Source organism: Salvelinus sp. IW2-2015, unplaced genomic scaffold (assembly GCF_002910315.2).
Source record: "Salvelinus sp. IW2-2015 unplaced genomic scaffold, ASM291031v2 Un_scaffold768, whole genome shotgun sequence".
NCBI classification, from domain to species: Eukaryota; Metazoa; Chordata; class Actinopteri; order Salmoniformes; family Salmonidae; genus Salvelinus; species Salvelinus sp. IW2-2015.
Window position 1 is genome coordinate 1 of NW_019942607.1, and position 21,996 is coordinate 21,996.

Consider the following 21,996-nt stretch of genomic DNA (forward strand, 5'->3'; position numbering starts at 1 on the left):
TGTGATTTAATGATATTTAGATGCTACAAGTTACTTGTGACGCTATGCTAGCTATGCTACTCAGTGGGGGGGTGCTACCGGATCAGGGTTGGTGACTCGTGAGAAGTTAAAACTGGATGATAGGAACACTGTGGACAATTTTCAGCAAGTTGCAACATTGAAATWCAGAAATAAACACTTTTCCATAAACAAGGTYCAAATCATGTTTGATGCACTCTGGATGTAATGTTTTTGTAGAACTGTTAAAACTGGATGATAGGAACACTGTGGACAATTTTCAGCAAGTTGCAACATTGAAATACAGAAATAAACACTTTTCCATAAACAAGGTCCAAATCATGTTTGATGCACTCTCTGGATGTAATTTCTTTTGTAGAACTGTTAAAACTGGATGATAGGAACACTGTGGACAGTTTTCATCAAGTTGCAAAATTGAAATACAGAAATAAACACTTTTCCATAAACAAGGTTCAAATCATGTTTGATGCACTCTGGGCGTAATTTTTTTGTTGTAGAACTGTTAAAACTGGATGATAGGAACACTGTGGACAATTTTCAGCAAGTTGCAACATTGAAATACAGAAATAAAGACTTTTCCATAAACAAGGTCTAAATCATGTTTGATGCACTCTGTAAGTAAACTTTTTGCGGTACTGTTTAACCACAGCTTCACCACGGCACCGATCCTGGTTCATCCGGACCCTTCCCGTCAGTTGTGGTGGAGGCCGATGCTTCGGATGTCGGAGTGGGGGCTGTTCTGTCCCAAAGTTCTACCCTGGACCTTAAGCTGCATCCCTGCGCTTTCTTCTCCCACCGCCTCACCGCCACGGAGAGCAATTACGATGTGGGGAATCGGGAGATTCTCACGGTGAAGATGGCATTGAAGGAATGGAGGCACTGGCTTGAAGGGGCGTAACATCCGTTCATTGTGTGGACCGACCACAAAAACCTGGAGTATCTCTGCACAGGCAAGCGCCTCAAATCCATGCAGTCGAGATGGGCCCTGCTGTCTACCCGGTTCAACTTTTCCCTCTCCTACCGGCCGGGGTCCAAAGAACATCAAGATCGGATGCCCTGTCTTGCCGCTATAACCCCACGGCTAACACCCCGGAGCCTGAGACCATCCTTCCCAACTCGTGCCTGGCGACGGCACTCAGCTGGGGTATCGGGAAACAGGTCCGGGAGGCGCAGCGGTCCCAGCCGAACCCTGATAACCGGATGTTCGTGACTGACGCTGTCCGCTCCGTGGTCCTGGCTTGTCTGCCACCCGGGCTCCTGGCAGACCCTGGCCTTCGAGCGACAATGCTTTTGGTGGCCTACCATGGTTCCGGCTTTTGCCGCCTTTGTCACCACCTGCACGGTCTGTGCAAGGAACAAGACCCCTCGACAAGCTCTGGCTGGCCTCCTCCAACCTCCGGCTGCCCATCCCTCATCGGCCCTGGTCTCACATTTGCGTGGACTTTGTCACGGGTCTCCCCCGTCTGATGGTAACACAGCCATCCTGACCATGGTGGATCGCATTTACAAGGCTGCCCACTTCATTCCTCTCTCCAAGTTAACCTCTGCCAAGGAGACCGCCCAGCTCAAGGTGCAGCATGTCTTCCCGATCCATGGACTGCCCGTGGATATGGTCTCTGACCGCGGCCCTCAGTTCTTGTTCCGGTTCTGGAAGGCGTTCTGCACCCTCATTGGGTCATCAGCCAGCCAGTCCTCCGGGTTCCACCCCCGGTCTAACGGCCAGTCGGAGCGAGCCAACCAGGACCTCGAGATCACCCTGCGCTGCCTGGTCTCCGCCAACCCCACCACCTGGAGCCAGCAGCTGGTGTGGGTGGAATACGCAATCAACACCCTTCCCTGCATAGCTCGGCAAATTTGTCAGAGGAGCGGCAGACGGGGAGAGAGAGAACGAGAAAGCAGCATCCTGGAGTGCTGGGTAGGAGGGAGGATGTAAATTATGCGTTAAATGCACCATTTACCACGGCAGAGATGAAAAGGACAATAGGTAAGGCTGGGTTAACTTCACCTGGGAAAGATGAGTGGTGCTATGTTATGTTGTCCCATCTTCGTGATGAGGCACTGGATAAGGTTTTGGTGTTGTACAACACAGTGTGGGAGGAGGGGAAACTACCAGGCAGTTGGAAGGAGGCAGTAGTGGTCCCAATCCGGAAGACAGGGAAGGACACAACGAGGCCAACAAGCTGTCAGCTAATAGCTTTAATATCACATGTATGTAATATTATGGAATGTATGATTACAGAGAGGCTAACTTGCTTCCTGGAGAGCAGGGTGCTAGTATCACCACATCAGAGTGGGTTCAGGAAGGAGAACTATGGACCCAGTGCTCTGCTTAGAATTATTATTTTTATTTAATTTATTTAATCTTTATTTAACTAGGCAAGTCATTTTAGAACAAATTCTTACAATGATGGCCTACCCCGGCAAAACCTGGACCAATTGTGCGCCACCCTGCATACCACCCTGCATACCACTGCTGGCTTGCTTCTGAAGCTAAGCAGGGTTGGTCCTGGTCAGTCCCTGGATGGGAGACCAGGTGCTGCTGGAAGTGGTGTTGGAGGGCCAGTAGGAGGCACTCTTTCCTCTGGTCTAAACAAAGATCCCAATGCCCCAGGGCAGTGATTGGGGACACTGCTCTGTGTAGGGTGCCGTCTTTCGGATGGGACGTTAAACGGGTGTCCTGACTCTCTGAGGTCATTAAAGATCCCATGGCACTTANGGATGGGACGTTAAACGGGTGTCCTGACTCTCTGAGGTCATTAAAGATCCCATGGCACTTATCGTAAGAGTAGGGGTGTTAACCCTGGTGTCCTGGCTAAATTCCCAATCTGGCCCTCAACCATCACGGTCACCTAATAATCCCCAGTTTACAATTGGCTCATTCATCCCCCTCCTCTCCCCTGTAACTATTCCCCAGGTCGTTGCTGCAAATGAGAACGTGTTCTCAGTCAACTTACCTGGTAAAATAACGATAAAATAAATAAAAACCCTATGGGACTCCCAATCATGGCCAGATGTGATTCAGCCTGGATTCGAACCAGTTGAATAGCCAGTTGAATAAGCCAGATGAATAAGTCCTTAAATGTGATAGGAAAGCATCCAACGGGAAAGTGTGTTATCTTTTTTAGAGCAACGGGGCTGGCAGGTAGGATTTAGTTTCTCCCTGTCTCTGGCCCACACTCCAGTACAGTAGGTGGCGGTAATGCACCATAACGTTGGATGCCAACCGCCGATACAAATTTAAAGAAGAAAAAACATGGCGGACAGCCACTAGCTCAATCCACATAAAACAATACACAAACATTTCAAAGCAAGGTAAACAGACGTATATATTGTTTACACGCTATCCTCTTTTTAACAAACACATTTTTTAGCTGGTAATTTAGCTAGCATTTATTGATGCTGATGTATTTATAATCAGGCCAACGATAGATAGCTAACATAAAGTCTTCCCGTTAGCATGCTGTGTCGACGGAGCTAGCTATCTGTTGGAGCTAGCTATCTGTTCGAGCATGCCCATGTTATTGGCTTGGAGGTAGGTACTTCTTATCCTCACTCTTAAATAAACATATTTGCTGGCTGAATTTCTTGCTACCGTGATGAATTGCTTGGCTTTTGTGTTTTCCCATGTGTTGGCTCTGTGTTTTGAATGGAACCATTTATCTTATCCTAGCTAGGCTAACTTAAAAATCGGTATTTTAGTCATATTAAACAGACTAATGATGGTAGCCAATTTCCCTTATAGATAGTACTGCATTGACGTGGGTCATTATCAATAATAGTGGTAGTAGAAGCGAGCTGGTTGGTCTGTCCTACCTAGCAGTTAATGACGCTGTTATTTTTTTTCTGGGAAGGAAAAAGGAGGGAGCTGGTCGACTTCCCCTTGACGCAATGAAAAAGGCGCACTTCTTTTGAGAGAACCAACTGATTACACGTTTGAAGACTGTTATGATCTTTTAAGGTTTTTTATAGCATATTATGATTATTGTTTTTTGTCGCATTCTCCATTTCTATAGCCTACTATTACATATTTGAAACCGTTATAGCCTAGTATTGCATCTTTTAAACCGTTATTTATGAACACTTGTCAGTCCAATGTAAACTTAGCTAATGGTAGCTAGCATGCAAACTTACAGTAACTGAGTTTATGGCTAGCTTAATTTAGAAGTCTATTGGATTGCCAGCTGAAATAATGTAGCTAGCTACTTTGCTAGCTTGATACAGTTACYGATGCAGTGCTGCTGGTGTGTATGAATAGTCAGCAATCTGTTATTCTAAACCAGTTAAGGAGAAAAAACAGAAAGGCTGCAAGGTTACTTTGTTGTTGATATATCTTTAAATGGTTAGTGTGTTTAGTGTGGCTACTTGGTAAATATGCATTAATTAGTCAATTTGCCTTTATCTGCTATTAATTTCAATGTCCTGGCTGCATGCATTTTATAAACACAGGATTTGTGAGTAGCTGTGTTTTGATGCTAAACAAATCTAGTCTACTTTGAGGACCAATATAATTTCAGCCACTTGTTTGTCTGACCTAATGACCTATGTGTCGTAGCCAACTGGTAGTTAACCTAGGCTCAGGGTTAGGGGCCAAAGCATCTCAAGTCAAGGATAGCCAGTCAGACATCCCCTGCCTGGTCACCGTTGTAAATAAGATTTTGTTCTTAACTGACTTGCCTAGTTAAATAAAAGAAAATTAATTCACAGTGTACTGTGTCATAAACAACACTGACTTTAGATAATTTTTAAGATCCAAAACAGATGGTGACCACTTGAAATTAATACCCTATATTGGCTATAATGTTACCCATTCTGTTTCTCCAGTCTGGGTCCTCTTGTTTTGTCAATACCCCAACGGGTGAGTTTTCTGATTCTCCCAGAGCTGCTCTGTCAACAGTGAGCCCTGAGTGTGTTTGGGTGGGTGACTGAGGTCTGCTGACAGCTGGGGCCACCTCTTTGTTGTACCCTGTCGTCTGCCTCCAACGCCAACCCCCCTGCCTGGCTGACAGAAGGGGAGAGCGTTAAGCGCGAATCCGTGGGGAAGTCAACCTGAGCATCCACAAATTAAGTTAGTCATTTCCAAATGAAACACGTCCATAATTATCCTTACGGTCTATATGTTGGAGTTCATGCTTTTTGAAACGTATAAGTAGGAAATTGTATGAATTTTGACCATTACAGGACGCCAAGTCGCAAAGATATTTCAGTCAATTGTATTTCATGGCTTTTCGAAAGGGCTTGGGGGGGAGGGGCATGGCCTAAGGTTGGACGGTATCCAGAGTTTTATACTGTCAGTGTTTCCCTTATATGCATTCAGCAGCGAGTCAACACTGCTGCTAAATCGGGGCCGCCACTGCAAAAAAAWATATATGTTTATTACACAGATTTTTTTTTGTGAGCTGAAATAAACGATCCCAGAAATTTTCCATATGCACAAAAAGCTTATTTCTCTAAAATGTTATGGACAAATTTGTTTATATCCCTGTTAGTCAGAATTTCTCCTTTGCCAAGATAATCCATCCACCTGACAGGTGTGGCATATCAAGAAGCTTGCAGTACGTCCAACCGGCCTCAACCGCAGGCCACGTGTATTGTGTAGTGTGGGTGAGCGGTTTGCTGATGTCAACGTTGTGAACAGAGTGCCCCATGGTAGTGGGGTTATGGTATGGGCAGGCATAAGCTACAGACAACGAACACAATTGCATTTTATCAATGGCAATTTGAATACACAGAGACACTGATGAGATTGTGAGGGCCATTGTCGTGCCATTCATCCGTCACCATCCTCATGTTTCAGCATAATGCCTGGCCCCATGTCGCAAGGATCTGTACACAATCCCTGGAAGCTGAAAATGTCCCAGTTCTTCCATGGCCTGCATACTCACAGGACATGTCATCCATTGAGCATGTTTGGGATCCTCTGGAACATGTATGACAGCGTGTTCCAGTTCCCCGCCAATATCCAGAAACTTTGCACAGCCATTGAAGAGGAGTGGGACAACATTGCACAGGCCACAATCAACAGCTTGATCAACTCTATGTGAAGGCGATGTGTCACGCTGCACACCAGATACTGACAGGTTCTGACCCACGCCCCTACTTTTTTTTTTTAAGGTATCTGTGACCAACGGATGCATATCTGTATTCCCCGTTATGTGAAATTCATAATTGGGGCCCAATGAATTTATTTAAATTGACTGATTTGCTTAGGAACTGTAACTCAGTAAAATCTTTGAAATGGTTGCATGTTGCATTTTATATTTTTGTAGCTTATGCCTTCCCATACCATTACCCCACCACTTTGGGGAACTCTGTTCACAACATTGACATCTGCAAACCGCTCGCCCACACAATGCCATACATGCTTGTCTGCCATCTGCCCGATACAGTTGAATCTGGGATTCAACCGTAAAGAGCACACTTCTCTAGCGTGCCAGTGGCCATCGGAGGTGAGCATTTGCCTTATGAAGTCGGTGAGGACGACAAGCATGCAGGCGAGCTTCCCTGAGACGGTTTCTGACAGTTTGTGCAGAAATTCTTTGGTTGTGCAAACCCACAGTTTAACCAGCTGTCCAGGTGAACGATTCCACAGGTGAAGTCCTGGGCCAGCGTGGTTACACGTGGTCTGTGATTTGTGAGGCCGGTTGGACGTACTGCCAAATTCTCTAAAATAAGTTTGGAGGCAGCTTATGGTAGAGAAATATACATTCAATTCTCTGGCAACAGCTCTGGTGGACATTCCTGCAGTCAGCATTCCAATTGCACACTCCCTCAACTTGAGACATCTGTGGCATTGTGTTGTGTGACAAAACTGCACATTTTGGAATGGCCTTCTATTGTCCCCAGCACAAGGTGCACCTGTATAATGATCATACTGTTTAATCAGCTTCTTGATATGCCACCCCTGTCAGGTGGATGGATTACTTTAGCAAAGTAGAATTGCTCACTAACAGGGATGTAAAACTTGTGCACGAAATTTGAGAGAAAAGCTTTTTGTGCGTATGGGTAATTTCTGGGATCATTTATTATATTGTTTTATGTCCTCCGGATTTGAGAAGAAAGATAAGTTCAACAGTGCCTTAGTTCTCACACAGCATCCAGCCTAGCTGACGCGATGCTATTTTCCAGATTTTTTACCACATTTCTTCTCTGGCCTTTGTTGATTTAGTCACCCTAATCTTTGTCATCCTACAGGAGTAAAAACTCCAATAACCTTTTAATGGATTAGGATAGAGATGTGGTTTGGACCATTAGCTTTCTTAGGGGAGTATCTACACAAGTAACATACCCATTGGTCAAAAGATTAACCTTTTATTGGACACCATAGACTCTAACATCCATAACGGTAATTTTTGCTTCATTTCTCCAACATGCCAATATTTAGAAGTCAGTTATTTCGGGGTTATACACTTCCCCTACAGACATACACATCAAAACTTTAATTTCAAATGTTTTTTGTCCATTCTGTTAGAAATTAAATTTCGATTTTTGCGTGTAAATGTGATGTCCATAATGCTGGAATCACCCTTAAAAGGCTAACCAGGCTAGCACTAGTATAGGCTACACCAGACTGGCTTCTTGAACACAATAATGTACAAGAAAGGTCCAAATTGGACCTAAATTCCAACCTAACATGAAGAGGGAAGTATCAAATGGTTTGTGTTTACTTCAATGTTTTTTCCCCCTCTCGTTTCCCTTCTTTAGAGAGTGGACTATTGTGTCTTGAACTTAGTCAGTATTACTGGAGCATGAAGAAGCCAGTGGCACAAAAAGGTAATGTCATGTTAAGAAATGGAATGCAATTGTCCATTTCAAAAGCATAATGTACATCTTCTAAGGATGCTGCTCAAGAAGGGTCCTCTATTTAGCCTACTTTAATGTCTGTATAGAAGTCTCAGATGCTGATGTGATAGTTTGGCCTCACACATCTCATTGACTGTTGCTAAAGATCAAGTGTATTTATTCTAGTTATGAATAGATAGTTTCATTGAATGGTGTCGGCTAGCCTTTGAGGTTAAGTGTGTCTCTGAAATGTTGTGCCCTGCTCTCTCCTCTAGCTGTTGAGTGGAGAGATGGCAGGCGGATCAAGCATGCCCGAAGTGGCCGTCCCTCCCGGGTCCCATCGCAGTACCAAGGAGGTACATTAATTACCACACACACCAACTTTCTCAGATTAATCACTGCTGAATGAAAACAACATTCTGAATCAAACGCATTCATATTCAGTTATAACCAGGAGTTGGAACAAATTATTTTCCAATTGTTTCGTTCTGAACAGAACCACCATTTTTTTTGTTCCGTTCCACTGTTCCGACCAGCAAAATAAAGTTCTGAACCGGTTCGAATCCCCAAAAAGTACTGCTTTATATTGTTATTTTCTGTTCCTTTTTTTAACCTGTTAAATCATTTATTTATTTTTACATTTAGCTCATTAAATTATTGCGACTGAAATTTTGCGGGGTGAGGAGAGAGCAAGAGAGAGTTGAGGAGGAGGCTTGAAGCGCTGGGCATCTTATGACATGCATTATCTGGGTCCCCAGAATTATACCTAGGAGGAGCGGCTTCTATAGAGGAACTTTGAATATCCTTTGACCTATATAGCTAAAAAGCAAAGCGGCACAAGAATTAAAAACATGTCTTACCTTTTTGTAGTTAATAAATCTAACGCGAAACGTGATAACTAGGCCTATAGTATCCTTAACTAGCATTGGAAAAGTTAATCCGTTCTTCTCTTGCTAATTAAAAATCTCTCCCTATCATCTGAATCACGCTTGTAATGTCAGTACAGTAGCCTATGCTTCGGAGGGGCAGGTAGGCTAAACACACACACACACTGGCAAAGATTTTCAACTTGCAAGCAGATACTGGAATATGTTTCTGCGTGACTGAGTGAGGGCTTTGCTTAGATTGTTTTGAAATATCGGTTCTGTTCCGGAACAGTATGGATCACTTTCTAACCCGTTTCTGTTCCTTGAAAAATGTTGTTGTTTTCGGTTCTGTTCCCTGAACCGGTTCTAACCCCTGGCTATAACACTGTTCTAAAGGCGTCAGCATGCTTCAGTTTGACTGGCGGCTAGCTGAAGTCAGCTAGACGAACCAAACAAGTGTGCTAAGCATTCTACCTTAAAATACCTTCGCTTGACAAATAAGAAGAAAGCGGCAATAGTACTGTTTGTCCATTTTGAGACGCCGTAGCCAGTATACAAAAGTCAGAATTAGTCTAAGATAACTCAAGAAATCTGTAATTAATTTCGAAGTTTTTGCAGAGGCGATCTTAGTCACGCAATTTTATAAGATATTTGGTGCAGTATTTCTCAATGAAAAAATGTGCATGAAAATGAGTCGTCTCTCGTTGAATGACAGCAAAGACTACTGAAGAATCCCTACTGTTCACCAACAAAGGGGCGTAGACTTTGGCTACCGACTTCGGCTTGCCTCAAGAAAAATATGTGTCCCCGAACAACCGAGAGAAAAAAACCTTACTGAAGTTCAAAACGAACAAACACGTCCCAAAATGTTGCCATAATATATGCACGAACTCTTCCGAACGGTTTCGGCTGGGAAGGATGGGGACACTTTAACAATAGCACATACCATAACACTGAACCCCAAAACCACACCCATTCACACAAAACATAACGGTAGACAACATAAAGCAGCCATTGTACTTTTTCTGTCCCACAGGGCACTTCAGTTGGGACAAATACCTGAAGGAAACAGGTGCTAGTGCTGCACCTGCCCACTGCTTCAGACAGGTAAGCCCCCCTAATCAGACTACAGTATATCCTCCTCACCAAAATCTCATGTCAGGGCATGCTACTACCCTATGTGAAACTTCTGCTCCTGAAATTATTTTAAGCCATTCCAAACCATGGCATTTACAGAGTTTGTAAGAATTATGACCAACAAGCAATATGAGATATAAGTTAACCCTGGCAGCCTAAGTCTCACCAGTGACAATGAGCAGCATCTATATGTAGCTCAGGAAGACCAACGTCTTAACCAATGTTCCCTCTAAGCTGCTTGGCTGCGCAACACCAGGACTGCCGCACTGATGAATTGACAGGCGGTGCAAGGGTTACAATGGGGGAGTGATAGCTTCCTACAAGAGCAGAAAACCTGTATATATCTAGTCTTCTTTGAAAAGTGGGTCAGTGTTGTATTTTGAGACAGGCTTGAATATGCAAGGAAGCTAATGGGTAGCCTGCGTTTTTGTTTGATTCTCTGTATGGTAATAATAATTAATGTTATTTTGTAAAGTGGTTTCTTCCATCATGCAACACAATGTTCAGTCACCTATTTGGTGTTTAGGCTACAAACCATTTATTATTTGGTGACTTGAGCTTTTGGACAGGTACAAAATCTGTCCTCCTGATCTGAAGGAGGTTAATGTCAAGGTTAATGTCAAGCCCTGCATAATGTTTCATGACTGTAGGATATATATATAATAGAAATCAATAGCTATTTCCATGTTGCTCCATTGGTTTTGTTTGTAGGCCTTTTTGATAGGCCTATATTATGCCCTAATAGCCTGCTTGGCCACTGACTAAAACTATCATTAAAGCGGGTACAGCCAGTGTTCACAGTAAACGTGTACAAGTTGCACAGAATGCTCACAACATTCACATTTCCACTCACAAGACCTGAAATTTGCTAAGTGGCGGGATTTTTTTTAGGGAACCATTAGGCTAAGAAGAAATTCCCTCTTGGGTCGAGGGGTGACACTGATTTCAAGTTGCGTGCAGGGCTACCTCATCACCACAGCGTGAGTTCAACTCACCTTCGATACGTAGTCTTGCTTGATGCTGTCTTCCTATCTCAGCATGTTGAATCTGTCCAGCATCATTGCATGCCTCTCTGACCTTCCGCTACCTCTCCAGGGTGCAACACCTCCAGTGAATGAGTTCAAGGTGGGCATGAAGCTGGAGGCGCAGGACCCTCGGAATACAACGTCAACCTGCATTGCTACAGTGGTGGGCCTGACGGGATCGCGGCTGCGTCTGCGCCTTGACGGCTCCGACAACAAGAATGACTTCTGGCGCCTGGTGGACTCGTCTGAAATCCAGCCTATCGGCAACTGCGAGAAGAACACGGGCATGCTGCAGCCGCCATTGGGTGAGGAGGAGAGAGAAACACATTTTCACACAGTCACACACACACACACACACACACAGTCAGACTCTCGATACTACATACCTATTATGGATATGATGCGCCCTATTTTTTAAAATCTTGGCTCTTTAAATTGTTTGCTATCACACAGTGCTACTGATCTTCCTCAGTTGGGTTTACACCAGACTGATATATACTGGGGTCTATTTATTAGTGCACACTGTAGCAAAACGTTTTGCAACGGAAAATATTTTTGTAAATAAATGAGAGTTTCTTATTGGACAAATTAATGTAAGTCCCTCCCTGTTTTGGCCCAWTTGCATCCATTTGGTTTCTATGCTGTATTTATTTTCTAGGCTGTATCACAAACAGCCATGGTTGGGAGTCCCATAGGGCGGCGCACAATTGGCCCAACGTCGTCCGGGTTTGGCCGTTGTAGACCGTCATTGTAAATAAGAATTTGTTCTTAACTGACATGCCTAGTTAAAAAGGTATAAAAAAAAAAGTAAGTAGACCTTTGCGTAATAGTGTAAAGGGTCTCGTCTACTGTGTATGGATGAGAGTTTTTTGACAAGAGTCTGTATTTCTCCCACAGGCTTCCGTCTGAACGCATCCTCCTGGCCCATGTTCCTTCTAAAAACACTCAACGGAGCCGAAATGGCCCCAGCACGCATCTTTCACAAGGTACCTGTCACAAAGCTGCACACGCTCTCGATATAGACCTGTTTATAAGGCATACCTGTACACATATACACACTCTCTTTCCCAGCATATACACCTATGTAGCTAAACTTTCCATTGATGGCCATTTGTATTTATGGCTGTAGATAACTTTAATCAGTTTAACGGTACAATTAACACAATAACTGGCTTATGGAAGCACTTCTCTAAGTGAGAGGTATATTATATATTTCTTGTATGGCTCCCAGGGCGAACCCCCCACCCCAAAAAAAGCACCATTCGGCACTAACAAATTTTTATTCAGACATTTGGAACAACACAAATAAATAATCATACCTTTTAAAACTATATAAATCTAAAAATATATACAAAAATAAGACTCATAAATATCAAAAAGAAGTAACAAAGACAAATGGAAACGTGTGTTGATTTGGCACTTGAGCATCAATACATTACCCATCCCCCAACACTGTCAACCAGGAGTCAAGACTAAACCAATTCACCTTGGTGGTGTGCAGACTGGTTTTATATTATACTTAACGATTTTGCACAAACCAGAAAAAAATGCAACAATATGTCTGTGAAACTATATATTCACAGTATAATGAATTAATTTTGGTTTAATTGGTAGCATTTTGTAGTGTGACTGATTTTACTAATTACATTAGTACTGTACAAAGTTAGAGGTGCGCTATTTGATAGATTCCCCCGCTCCCCCTACCTCGGGCTTCCAGTGGGGAGACCTGAGGTCAACCTACCCCCGTCTCTCTCCCCATCTCACACTTCTGAGTGGGAGACCTTCCCAGGCCATAGCCTGCCTAGCTCACAAACTAGAATCAGGGTGCCCACTCCGACAAGGTTAATTGATCCACAGTCCCTCACGGTGACATGATATCATTGACGTGACCTGCAAATGAGCGATAGAAAACCGATCGCGCAAATGTCTGTTCAATCGCGCAACCGCACCGTGCTGTCCCCGGCACGATGCCCTGGGCGGGTGCCCATGTTGCCTATACCTAAATTCGCCACTGGGCCTAGCTGTAAAACAGCCGAGGTGATAGAGCAACGACCCTGGAATAAAAATCTAAATGTGTATGGGTGGAGAGAGGTTTACAGGTTTTTTACAGGTTTACTCGCTCTGGATTGTCAGTACTGTATGTATTCTTGGCTATCGTGCCATGGCTGTGTCAGAGTCGATTGTAAGTTAAACTTGTGTATTCCTTTATGGGTAGTGTGATGCCCAAGATTACTTGCCGGCATTGCCGTTAGAATGTGTTTATTTTTCCTTCTTTGTTTTTTTGTCAGAATTAAACAGGATATAATGATGACTACATGAAATTTGTCCTGCATGTAATGGACGTTAAGAACTGGTCTTGCGATTATATATATACAGTGGCAAGAAAAAGTATGTGAACCCTATGGAATTACCTTGATTTCTGCATAAATTTGACATAAAATTTGAACAGATCTTCATCTAAGTCACAACAATATAGACAAACACAGTGTGCTTAAACTAACACAGAAATTATTGCATTTTTCTTGTTTATGTTGAATACATAATTTAAACATTCACAGTGTAGGTTGCAAAAAGTATGTGAACCCCTAATGACTTCTCCAAAAGCTAATTGGAGTCAGGAGTCAACGAACCTGGCGTCAAATCAATGAGACAAGATTGGAGATTTTGGTTAGAGCTGCCCTGCTCCATAAAAACACTCACAAAATTTGAGTTTGCTATTCACAAGAAGCATTGCCTGACGTGAACTATGCCTTCGAACAAAAGAGATGTCAGAAGACCTAAGATTAAGAATTGTTGCCTTGCATAAAGCTGGAAAGGGTTACAAAAGTATCTCTAAAAGTCAGTCCACGATAAGACAAATGGTCTATAAATTGAGATATTTCAGCACATTTGCTACTCTCCCTAGGAGTGGCCGTCCTGCAAAGATGACTGCAAGAGCACAGCGCAGAATGATCAATGAGGTTAWTAAGAATCTTAGAGTGTCAGATAAAGACTTACAGAAATCTCTGGAAGATGCTATCATCTCTGTTGACGAGTCTACAATACGTAAAACACTAAACAAGAATGGTGTTCATTGGAGGACACCATGGAAGAAGCCACCGCTGCCCAAAAATAGAAACATCTGAAGTTCGCAAAAGAGCACCTGGACAGATGAAACAGATGAAACTAAAGTTGTTGTTTGGAAGGAACACACAACACTGTGTGTGGAGGAAAAAAGGCACAGCACACCAACATCAAAACCTCATCCCAACTGTAAACAATGGTGGAAGGAGCATGATGGTTTGGGGCTGCCTCAAGGCCTGGACAGCTTGCTATCATCGATGGAAAAATGAATTCCCAAGTTTATCAAGACATTTTGCAGGATAATGTTAGGCTATCTGTCCACCAATTGAAGCGCAACAGGACAACAACCCAAAAGACAGAAGTAAATCAACAACAGAATGGCTTGAACAGAAGAAAGTATGCCTTCTGCAGGTCAGTCTGACCTCAACCCGATTGAGATGCTGTGGCATAACCTCGAGAGCGGTTCACACCAGACAACCCAAGAATATTGCTGAACTGAAACAGTTTTATAAAGAGGAATGGTCCAAAATTCCTCCTGACTGTGCAGGTCTGATCCACAACTACAGAAAACATTTGGTTGAGGTTATTGCTGCCAAAGGAGGGTCAACCTGTTATTAAATCCAAGTGTTCACATACTTTTTCTAACCTGCACTGTGAGTGTTTACACAGTGTGTTCAATAAAGACATGAACAATTATAATTGTTTGTGTGCTATTAGTTTAAGCAGACTGTGTTTGTCTATTGTTGTGACCTAGATGAAGATCAGATACCAATTTATGTAGAAATCCAGGTAATTCTAAAGGGTTCACAAACAATTGTATCCATTGAACTGAGCAGGCTGGGGCTAACATGCTTATAGCCTTGCTAGGACTTTCTAAATATGAGCATGCATTTATAAGATTGTGCTGTTATTATTTCTATTATCTATTATTGTAACTTTTTTTTCAGACTGTTTTCCCTGTGTTATTTCGTTAGTTCTCCTAAAAAGCACCCTCATAGATATTTATGTTATCATGGGACTACCCTCATTTCCCTCTGGCCAACGCCAATTGGCGGCCAAGGGTTTGCATTAGGGCACAAATGTGCGTCATGAGTCAGGGAGATGGTCTGATGGTCTTAGTGACAACAGACCTAGATATGGGGGGAGGTTTTAGTGGATGGAATATTAGGACAATTGAAAGTTTACCAAGTTGCAGCTACGGTATGCTTAACAGTGCAAATATTATGGTACAGCTATATTGACACTTAATCATCATGGTGCTTTTTAATGGTAAGTTTACAAACATTGGTTGTGGTAAGTATAATTGAAACTTGAGTATCATTATGGTAAGTGGGGAAATAAGTATAGCCAGTTATAATTGTAATGGCTTAGCAGATCATAAAAAATATATATTTTTTACATGGCTAAAAGAGAAAGAAACTCATTCTACAAATATAGATGAGGTTGGGTGGAAAAAGGACTGGGAGGGAGAAATATTTTTTTGTCATGGGCAAAGAAACTCAAAAGGGGTGATTATACTAATTAATACACATTTTGATCTGACTATGCAAACAGATCTGCAAGGAAGATTATTATTATTTTAAATATGCTATTGGACCAAAAACAGATCTGTCTAATTCATTTATATGGGGCAAATAATGATGATCCAAACTTCTTTGAAAATGTATATAATAATCTATTGAGCTCACAAGCAACAAATTAATCTATTATTATGGTGGGAGATTATAATACGGTTTTAAGTACCTCAATGAATCGTAAAGGAAATCACTCTACAAACTATCCTCAAGCACTTAAGGAGATCATGTATACATTTGAACTAGTGGTTATATGTAGGCTGAAAAACCCTGGCCTAGTGAGATATATACATGAAGGAGGCTTAATCAAGCTAGCTGTCTTGATTACTTCCAAGTAAAAGGTTTTTTAAAAGTGTTAATAGGAGAACGAATGCAAATAATTGGCCTCCTTATAACTCTACAGAATTTCCACGTGGACAGGGATGTTGGACATTTTATCAAAGCCTATTTGATGACAATTTGTTCTTAACTAAGACAAAATAATTCATAATTGACTTTTTTTTGCACAAAATAGGTACGGCAGTTCCCTTATTGTATGGGACACTTTTAAATGTACCTTTTAGAGGCTTTTCAATACAATACTCATCATTAAAACAAAAGCAGTTTAGTAATGGACACTGTACTATAGAGGCACAAAAGGAAAAACCAAAAGAAATGGAGGTAGTTATTCAAGAACGATCAAGTGTAATGTATTAGAAAAATATAGCGAATTGGATGGAAAATTGTGAGGGGGAAAAAATATTGTAGCTTCAACATAGAAATGCTACCAATAAGAATTTAAAGAAACTCCCTACAAATGATGGAGTCATCCATGATTCACCAAATTATATTTTGAAAGAGGACGCAAAATATTTTAAGCAAATGTTTTATTTTCAGTCTCCTCCATTTCCACTGAATGATGTTAACTGTAAGGATTTCTTTCATAATAATAATGTAAAATTAGCAAATTTACAGAAAGACCTGTGTGAAGGCCAACTTACAGAAGAGGAACTTTTTGAGACAACAAAATCTTTTCAGTCAGGAAAAACACCAGGGCTTGATGGTATACCMGTAGAGGTATATCAGGCCTTTTTTTATGTACTCAAAGATCCATTATTAGCATGTTTTAATTWCTCCTATACAAATGGTAGACTTTCAGGTACTCACCAAGAAGGTCGGATTTCATTACTACTAAAACAGGACCAAGGTGGTAAGTATAAAGATCCAGTCCATTTAAAAAACTGGAGGCCTCTTACACTTCAATGTTGTGATGCGAAAATCCTGGTGAAATGCATAGCACATAGAATAAAAAAAACTGATCAGACAGTTTTTTTTTTTACATGGACAATATATTGGAGATAATATACAACAATTACTTGAAACAATTGAACATTATGAAACATCAAAGATACCAGGCCTGGTCTTCAGAGCAGATTTTGAAAAGGTGTTTGATAAAGTATGACTAGAATTTATAAATAAATGCCTGGATTACTTTAATTTTGGTGAATCTCTTATATAATGGGTTAAAGTTATGTACAGCAATCCCAGATGTAAAATAGTAGATAATGTTTACTTCTCAGAAAGTATTGAGCTTTTAAGAGGAGTAAAACAAGGCTGTCCGTTGTCGCCATATATATTATGGCCATTGAAATGCTAGCTATTAATATTAGATCCAACAACATCATCAAGGGGATAGAAATCCAGGGGATGAAAACAAAAGTGTCAATGTTTGCCGATGACTCTAGTTTTTTCTTAAGTCTGCATTCTGGATCCCTGCACAGTCTCATTGAAGATCTTGATMACTTTTCTAGCCTCTCTGTACTAAAAACTAATGACAAGTGTTGGATATATTACGTTTTAGATCGTTAAAAAATAGTGTTTACGCTACCTTGTAGTTTACCAATAAAATAGACGTACTTGGTATTCACATCTCCAAAAATATAAATGAACTTACCACAATCAATTTCAATAGAATGTTAGCAAAAATAGATAAGATTCTGATAACCTAGTTGCCTAGTTAAATAAAGGTAAAAAAAACAACAACAAAAAACATGGAGAGGTAAATACTTGTCTATTTATTGAAAAATCTATATGCGTAGCTCTTTTGGTTCTATCATAGTTTACTTACTTACTAATGGCACTGCCTACTCCAGACGACTAGTTTTTGAAATCATATGAGGAAAAACATTTTCATTTTATTTGGAATGCTAAGCCAGACAAAATTAAACGTGTCTATTTCCAGTTGAAGTCTGAAGTTTACATACAACTTAGCCAAATACATTTAAACTCAGTTTTTCACAATTCCTGACATTTCATCTTAGTAAAAATTCCCTGTCTTAGGTCAGTTAGGATCACCACTTTATTTTAAGAATATGAAATGTCAGAATAATAGAGTGATTTATTTCAGCTTTTATTTCTTTCATCACATTCCCAGTGGGTCAGAAGTTTACATACACTCAATTAGTATTTGGTAGCATTGCCTTTAAGTTGTTTAACTTGGGTCAAACGTTTCGGGTAGCCTTCCACAAGCTTCCCACAATAAGTTGGGTGAATTTTGGCCCATTCCTCCTGACAGAGCTGGTGAAACTGAGTCAGCGTTTGTAGCCCCCTTGCTCTCACATGCTTTTTCAGTTCTACCCACACATTTTCTAGGATTGAGGTCAGGGCTTTGTGATGTCCTCTCCAATACCTTGACTTTGTGTCCTTAAGCCATTTTGCCACAACTTTGGAAGTATGCTTGGGGTCATTGTCAGTTGGAAGACCCATTTGCGACCAAGCTTCAACTTCCTGACTGATGTCTTGAGATGTTGCTTCAATATATCCACATAATTTTAATTCTCATGATGCCATCTATTTGTGAAGTGCACCAGTCTCTCCTGCAGCAAAGCATCCCCACAACATGATGCTGCCACCCCCGTGCTTCAAGGTTGGGATGGTGTTCTTCGGCTTGCAAGCCTCCCCCTTTTTCCTCCAAACATAACGATGGTCATTATGGCCAAACAGTTCTATTTTTGTTTCATCAGACCAGAGGACATTTCTCCAAAAAGTACGATCTTTGTCCCCGTGTGCTGTTGCAAACCGTAGTCTGGCTTTTTTATGGTGGTTTTGGAGCAGTGACTACTTCCTTGCTGAGCAGCCTTTCAGGTTATGTCGATATAGGACTTGTTTTACTGTGGATATAGATACTTTTGTACCTGTTTCCTCCAGCATCTTCACAAGGTCCTTTGCTGTTGTTCTGGGATTGATTTGCACCGAAGTACGTTAATTCTTAGGGATCAAATCCCGTTAACGGGATCGATTTAAAAACATCCGGTGAAATGGCAGAGCGCCAAATTCAAATTAAATTATTAGAAATATTTAACTTTCATACAATCACAAGTGTAATACACCAAATTAAAGCTTTACTTCTTGTTAATCCAGCCACCGTGTCAGATTTCAAAAAGGCTTTACGACGAAAGCAAACCATGCTATTATCTGAGGACAGCACCCACTCAAACAAACACAGACAATCATATTTCATCCCTCCAGGCGCGACACAAAACTCAGAAATAACGATATAATTCATGCCTTACCTTTGATGAGCTTCTTCTGTTAGCACTCCAATATGTCCCATAAACATCACAAATGGTCCTTTTGTTTGATTAATTCCGTCGTTATAGCTCCAAAATGTCCATTTATTTGGTGCGTTTGAGCCAGAAAAACACTGGTTCAAACTCGCGCAACATGACTACAAAATATCTAATAAGTTACCTGTAATCTTTGTCCAAACATTTCAAACAACTTTCCTAATACAACTTTAGGTATTTTTTTACGTAAATAATCGATCAAATTTCAGACGGTGTAAACTGCGTTCAATAGCGGATAAAATCAAAGTCAAATAAAATAAAATGTTATTTGTCACATACACATGGTTAGCAGATGTTAATGCGAGTGTAGCGAAATGCTTGTGCTTCTARTTCCGACAATGCAGTAATAACCAACGAGTAATCTAACCTATTAATTCCACAACTACTACCTTATACACACATAAGTGTAAAGGGATAAAGAATATGGACATAAAGATATATGAATGAGTGATGGTACAGAACGGCATAGGCAAGATGCAGTAGATTATATATATAGAGTACAGTATATACATATGAGATGAGTAATGTAGGGTATATAAACATAAAGTGGCATAGTTTAAAGTGGCTAGTGATACATGTATTACATAAAGATGGAAGATGGCAGTAGATGATATAGAGTACAGTATATACATATACATATGAGATGAGTAATGTAGGGTATGTAAACATTATATTAAGTGTCATTGTTTAAAGTGGCTAGTGATACATTTTTACATAACTTTCCATCAATCCCTTATTAAAGTGGCTGGAGTTGAGTCAGTATGTTGGCAGCAGCCACTAAATGTTAGTGGTGGCTGTTTAAGTCTGATGGCCTTGAGATAGAAGCTGTTTTTCAGTCTCTCGGTCCCTGCTTTGATGCACCTGTACTGACCTCGCCTTCTGGATGATAGCGGGGTGAACAGGCAGTGGCTCGGGTGGTTGTTGTCCTTGATGATCTTTATGGCCTTCCTGTGACATCGGGTGGTGTAGGTGACCTGGAGGGCAGGTAGTTTGCCCCCGGTGATGCGTTGTGCAACCCTCACTACCCTCTGGAGAGCCTTACGGTTGTGGGCGGAGCAGTTGCCGTACCAGGCGGTGATACAGCCCAACAGGATGCTCTCGATTGTGCATCTGTAGAAGTTTGTGAGTGCTTTTGGTGACAAGCCGATTTCTTCAGCCTCCTGAGGTTGAGAGGCGCTGCTGCGCCTTCTTCACAAACATGTCTGTGTGGGTGGACCAATTCAGTTTGTCCATGATGTGTACGCCGAGGAACTTAAAACTATACTACCCTCTCCACTACTGTCCCGTCGATGTGGATAGGGGGTGCTCCCTCTGCTGTTTCCTGAAGTCCACAATCATCTCTTTGTTTTGTTGGCGTTGAGTGTGAGGTTATTTTCCTGACACCACACTCCGAGGGCCCTCACTCCTCCCTGTAGGCCGTCTCGTCGTTGTTGGTAATCAAGCCTACCACTGTAGTGTCGTCCGCAAACTTGATGATTGAGTTGGAGGCGTGCATGGCCACACAGTCGTGGGTGAACAGGGAGTACAGGAGAGGGCTCAGAACACACCCTTGTGGGGCCCCAGTGTTGAGGATCAGCGGGGTGGAGATGTTGTTACCTACCCTCACCACCTGGGGGCGGCCCGTCAGGAAGTCCAGTACCCAGTTGCACAGGGCGGGGTCGAGACCCAGGGTCTCGAGCTTGATGATGAGTTTGGAGGGTACTATGGTGTTAAATGCTGAGCTGTAGTCGATGAACAGCATTCTCACATAGGTATTCTCTTGTCCAGATGGGTTAGGGCAGTGTGCAGTGTGGTTGCGATTTGCGTCGTCTGTGGACCTATTGGGTCGGTAAGCAAATTGGGGTGGGTCTAGGGCACATATGTCAGAGTCAAGGCCCGCGGGCCACATCCGGCCCGCGAGAAGGTTTTTTACGGCCCCTGGATGATCTTGATTTATTATTAGAACGGCCCGCAGACCGCAGCAAGCCGGCAGCCCGCAGATCTTTTACACGCACCAATACTCAATTTCCCACAATGCAACGTGACGCACCGAGCGGTAGGCTGCTTCATTTCAATATTTATTGGCACAGCAGTCGTCAGCATCACAGTAAAATTAACTTTCAGATACCCATCAAAAATGGCAAAACGGAAGGTGGACACTGAGAACCGGGGGTTTCAAACAAGGTGGGAGTCGGAGTATATGTTCACGGAGGTAGCTGGAAAACCTGTGTGTCTTCTTGTTGGAGAAAGTGTGGCGGTACTGAAAGAGTATAATCTGAGACGACATTATGAAACGAAACACGCGGACAAAACAAGAATATGGACATGGAACAAAGGCTACAAAAGGCAGAGGAATTAAAACGAGCCTCAAATCTCGACAGGCTCTGTTCAAAAAAGCCAAATCACAAGGCCAGGCTGCTGTCAAGGCAAGTTTTATTTTGGCAGAAGAGATCGCTAAATCAGCCCGGCCATTTACGGAGGGGGATTTCATCAAAAACTGCATGATTAAAGTTTGTGACGAAGTTTGCCCAGAAAAAAGGCAACTCTTTTAAATGTGAGTCTGAGCAGAAACACCATTGCCGAGAGAGTAGAGCCAGTTGTCCATCAATCTAAAGAGCAGCTTGTGAAAAGGGAAAAGATTTCATTGCATATTCTTGGCTGTGGAATGAGAGCACCGACATTTCTGACATTCCCAGTTGTCAATTTTCATCGCGGAGTGGACTCCAGCCTAAGCGTGACAGAGGAGTTTTTGGCTTTACGTCCTATGCATGGCACAACTACGGGGCATGATTTGTATGAAAGAGGTGTCAAGATGTGTAAATGAGATGGAGCTGCCTTGGGAAAAAACTCGTGGGTTTGACAACCGACGGAGCACCTGCGATGTGTGGACACAGGAGCGGACTGGGGCGAAGATACGGGAAAAGATGCAAGAGGAAGAACGCGACAGGTG

General features: G+C 42.1%; 1 protein-coding gene across 1 annotated transcript in view; it reads left to right on the top strand.

The window, feature by feature from the left end:
- Positions 1-3,245: 3,245 nt before the first annotated feature.
- Positions 3,246-21,996, top strand: part of LOC112068849 (polycomb protein SCMH1) — a 46,920-nt gene continuing 28,169 nt past the window's right edge. Inside the window, 6 exon segments of the mRNA XM_070438316.1 lie at positions 3,246-3,330; positions 7,720-7,788; positions 8,073-8,153; positions 9,700-9,770; positions 10,896-11,130; positions 11,723-11,811. Coding sequence (XP_070294417.1) covers positions 7,764-7,788; positions 8,073-8,153; positions 9,700-9,770; positions 10,896-11,130; positions 11,723-11,811 — 501 coding nt within the window. The 5' untranslated portion in view covers positions 3,246-3,330; positions 7,720-7,763.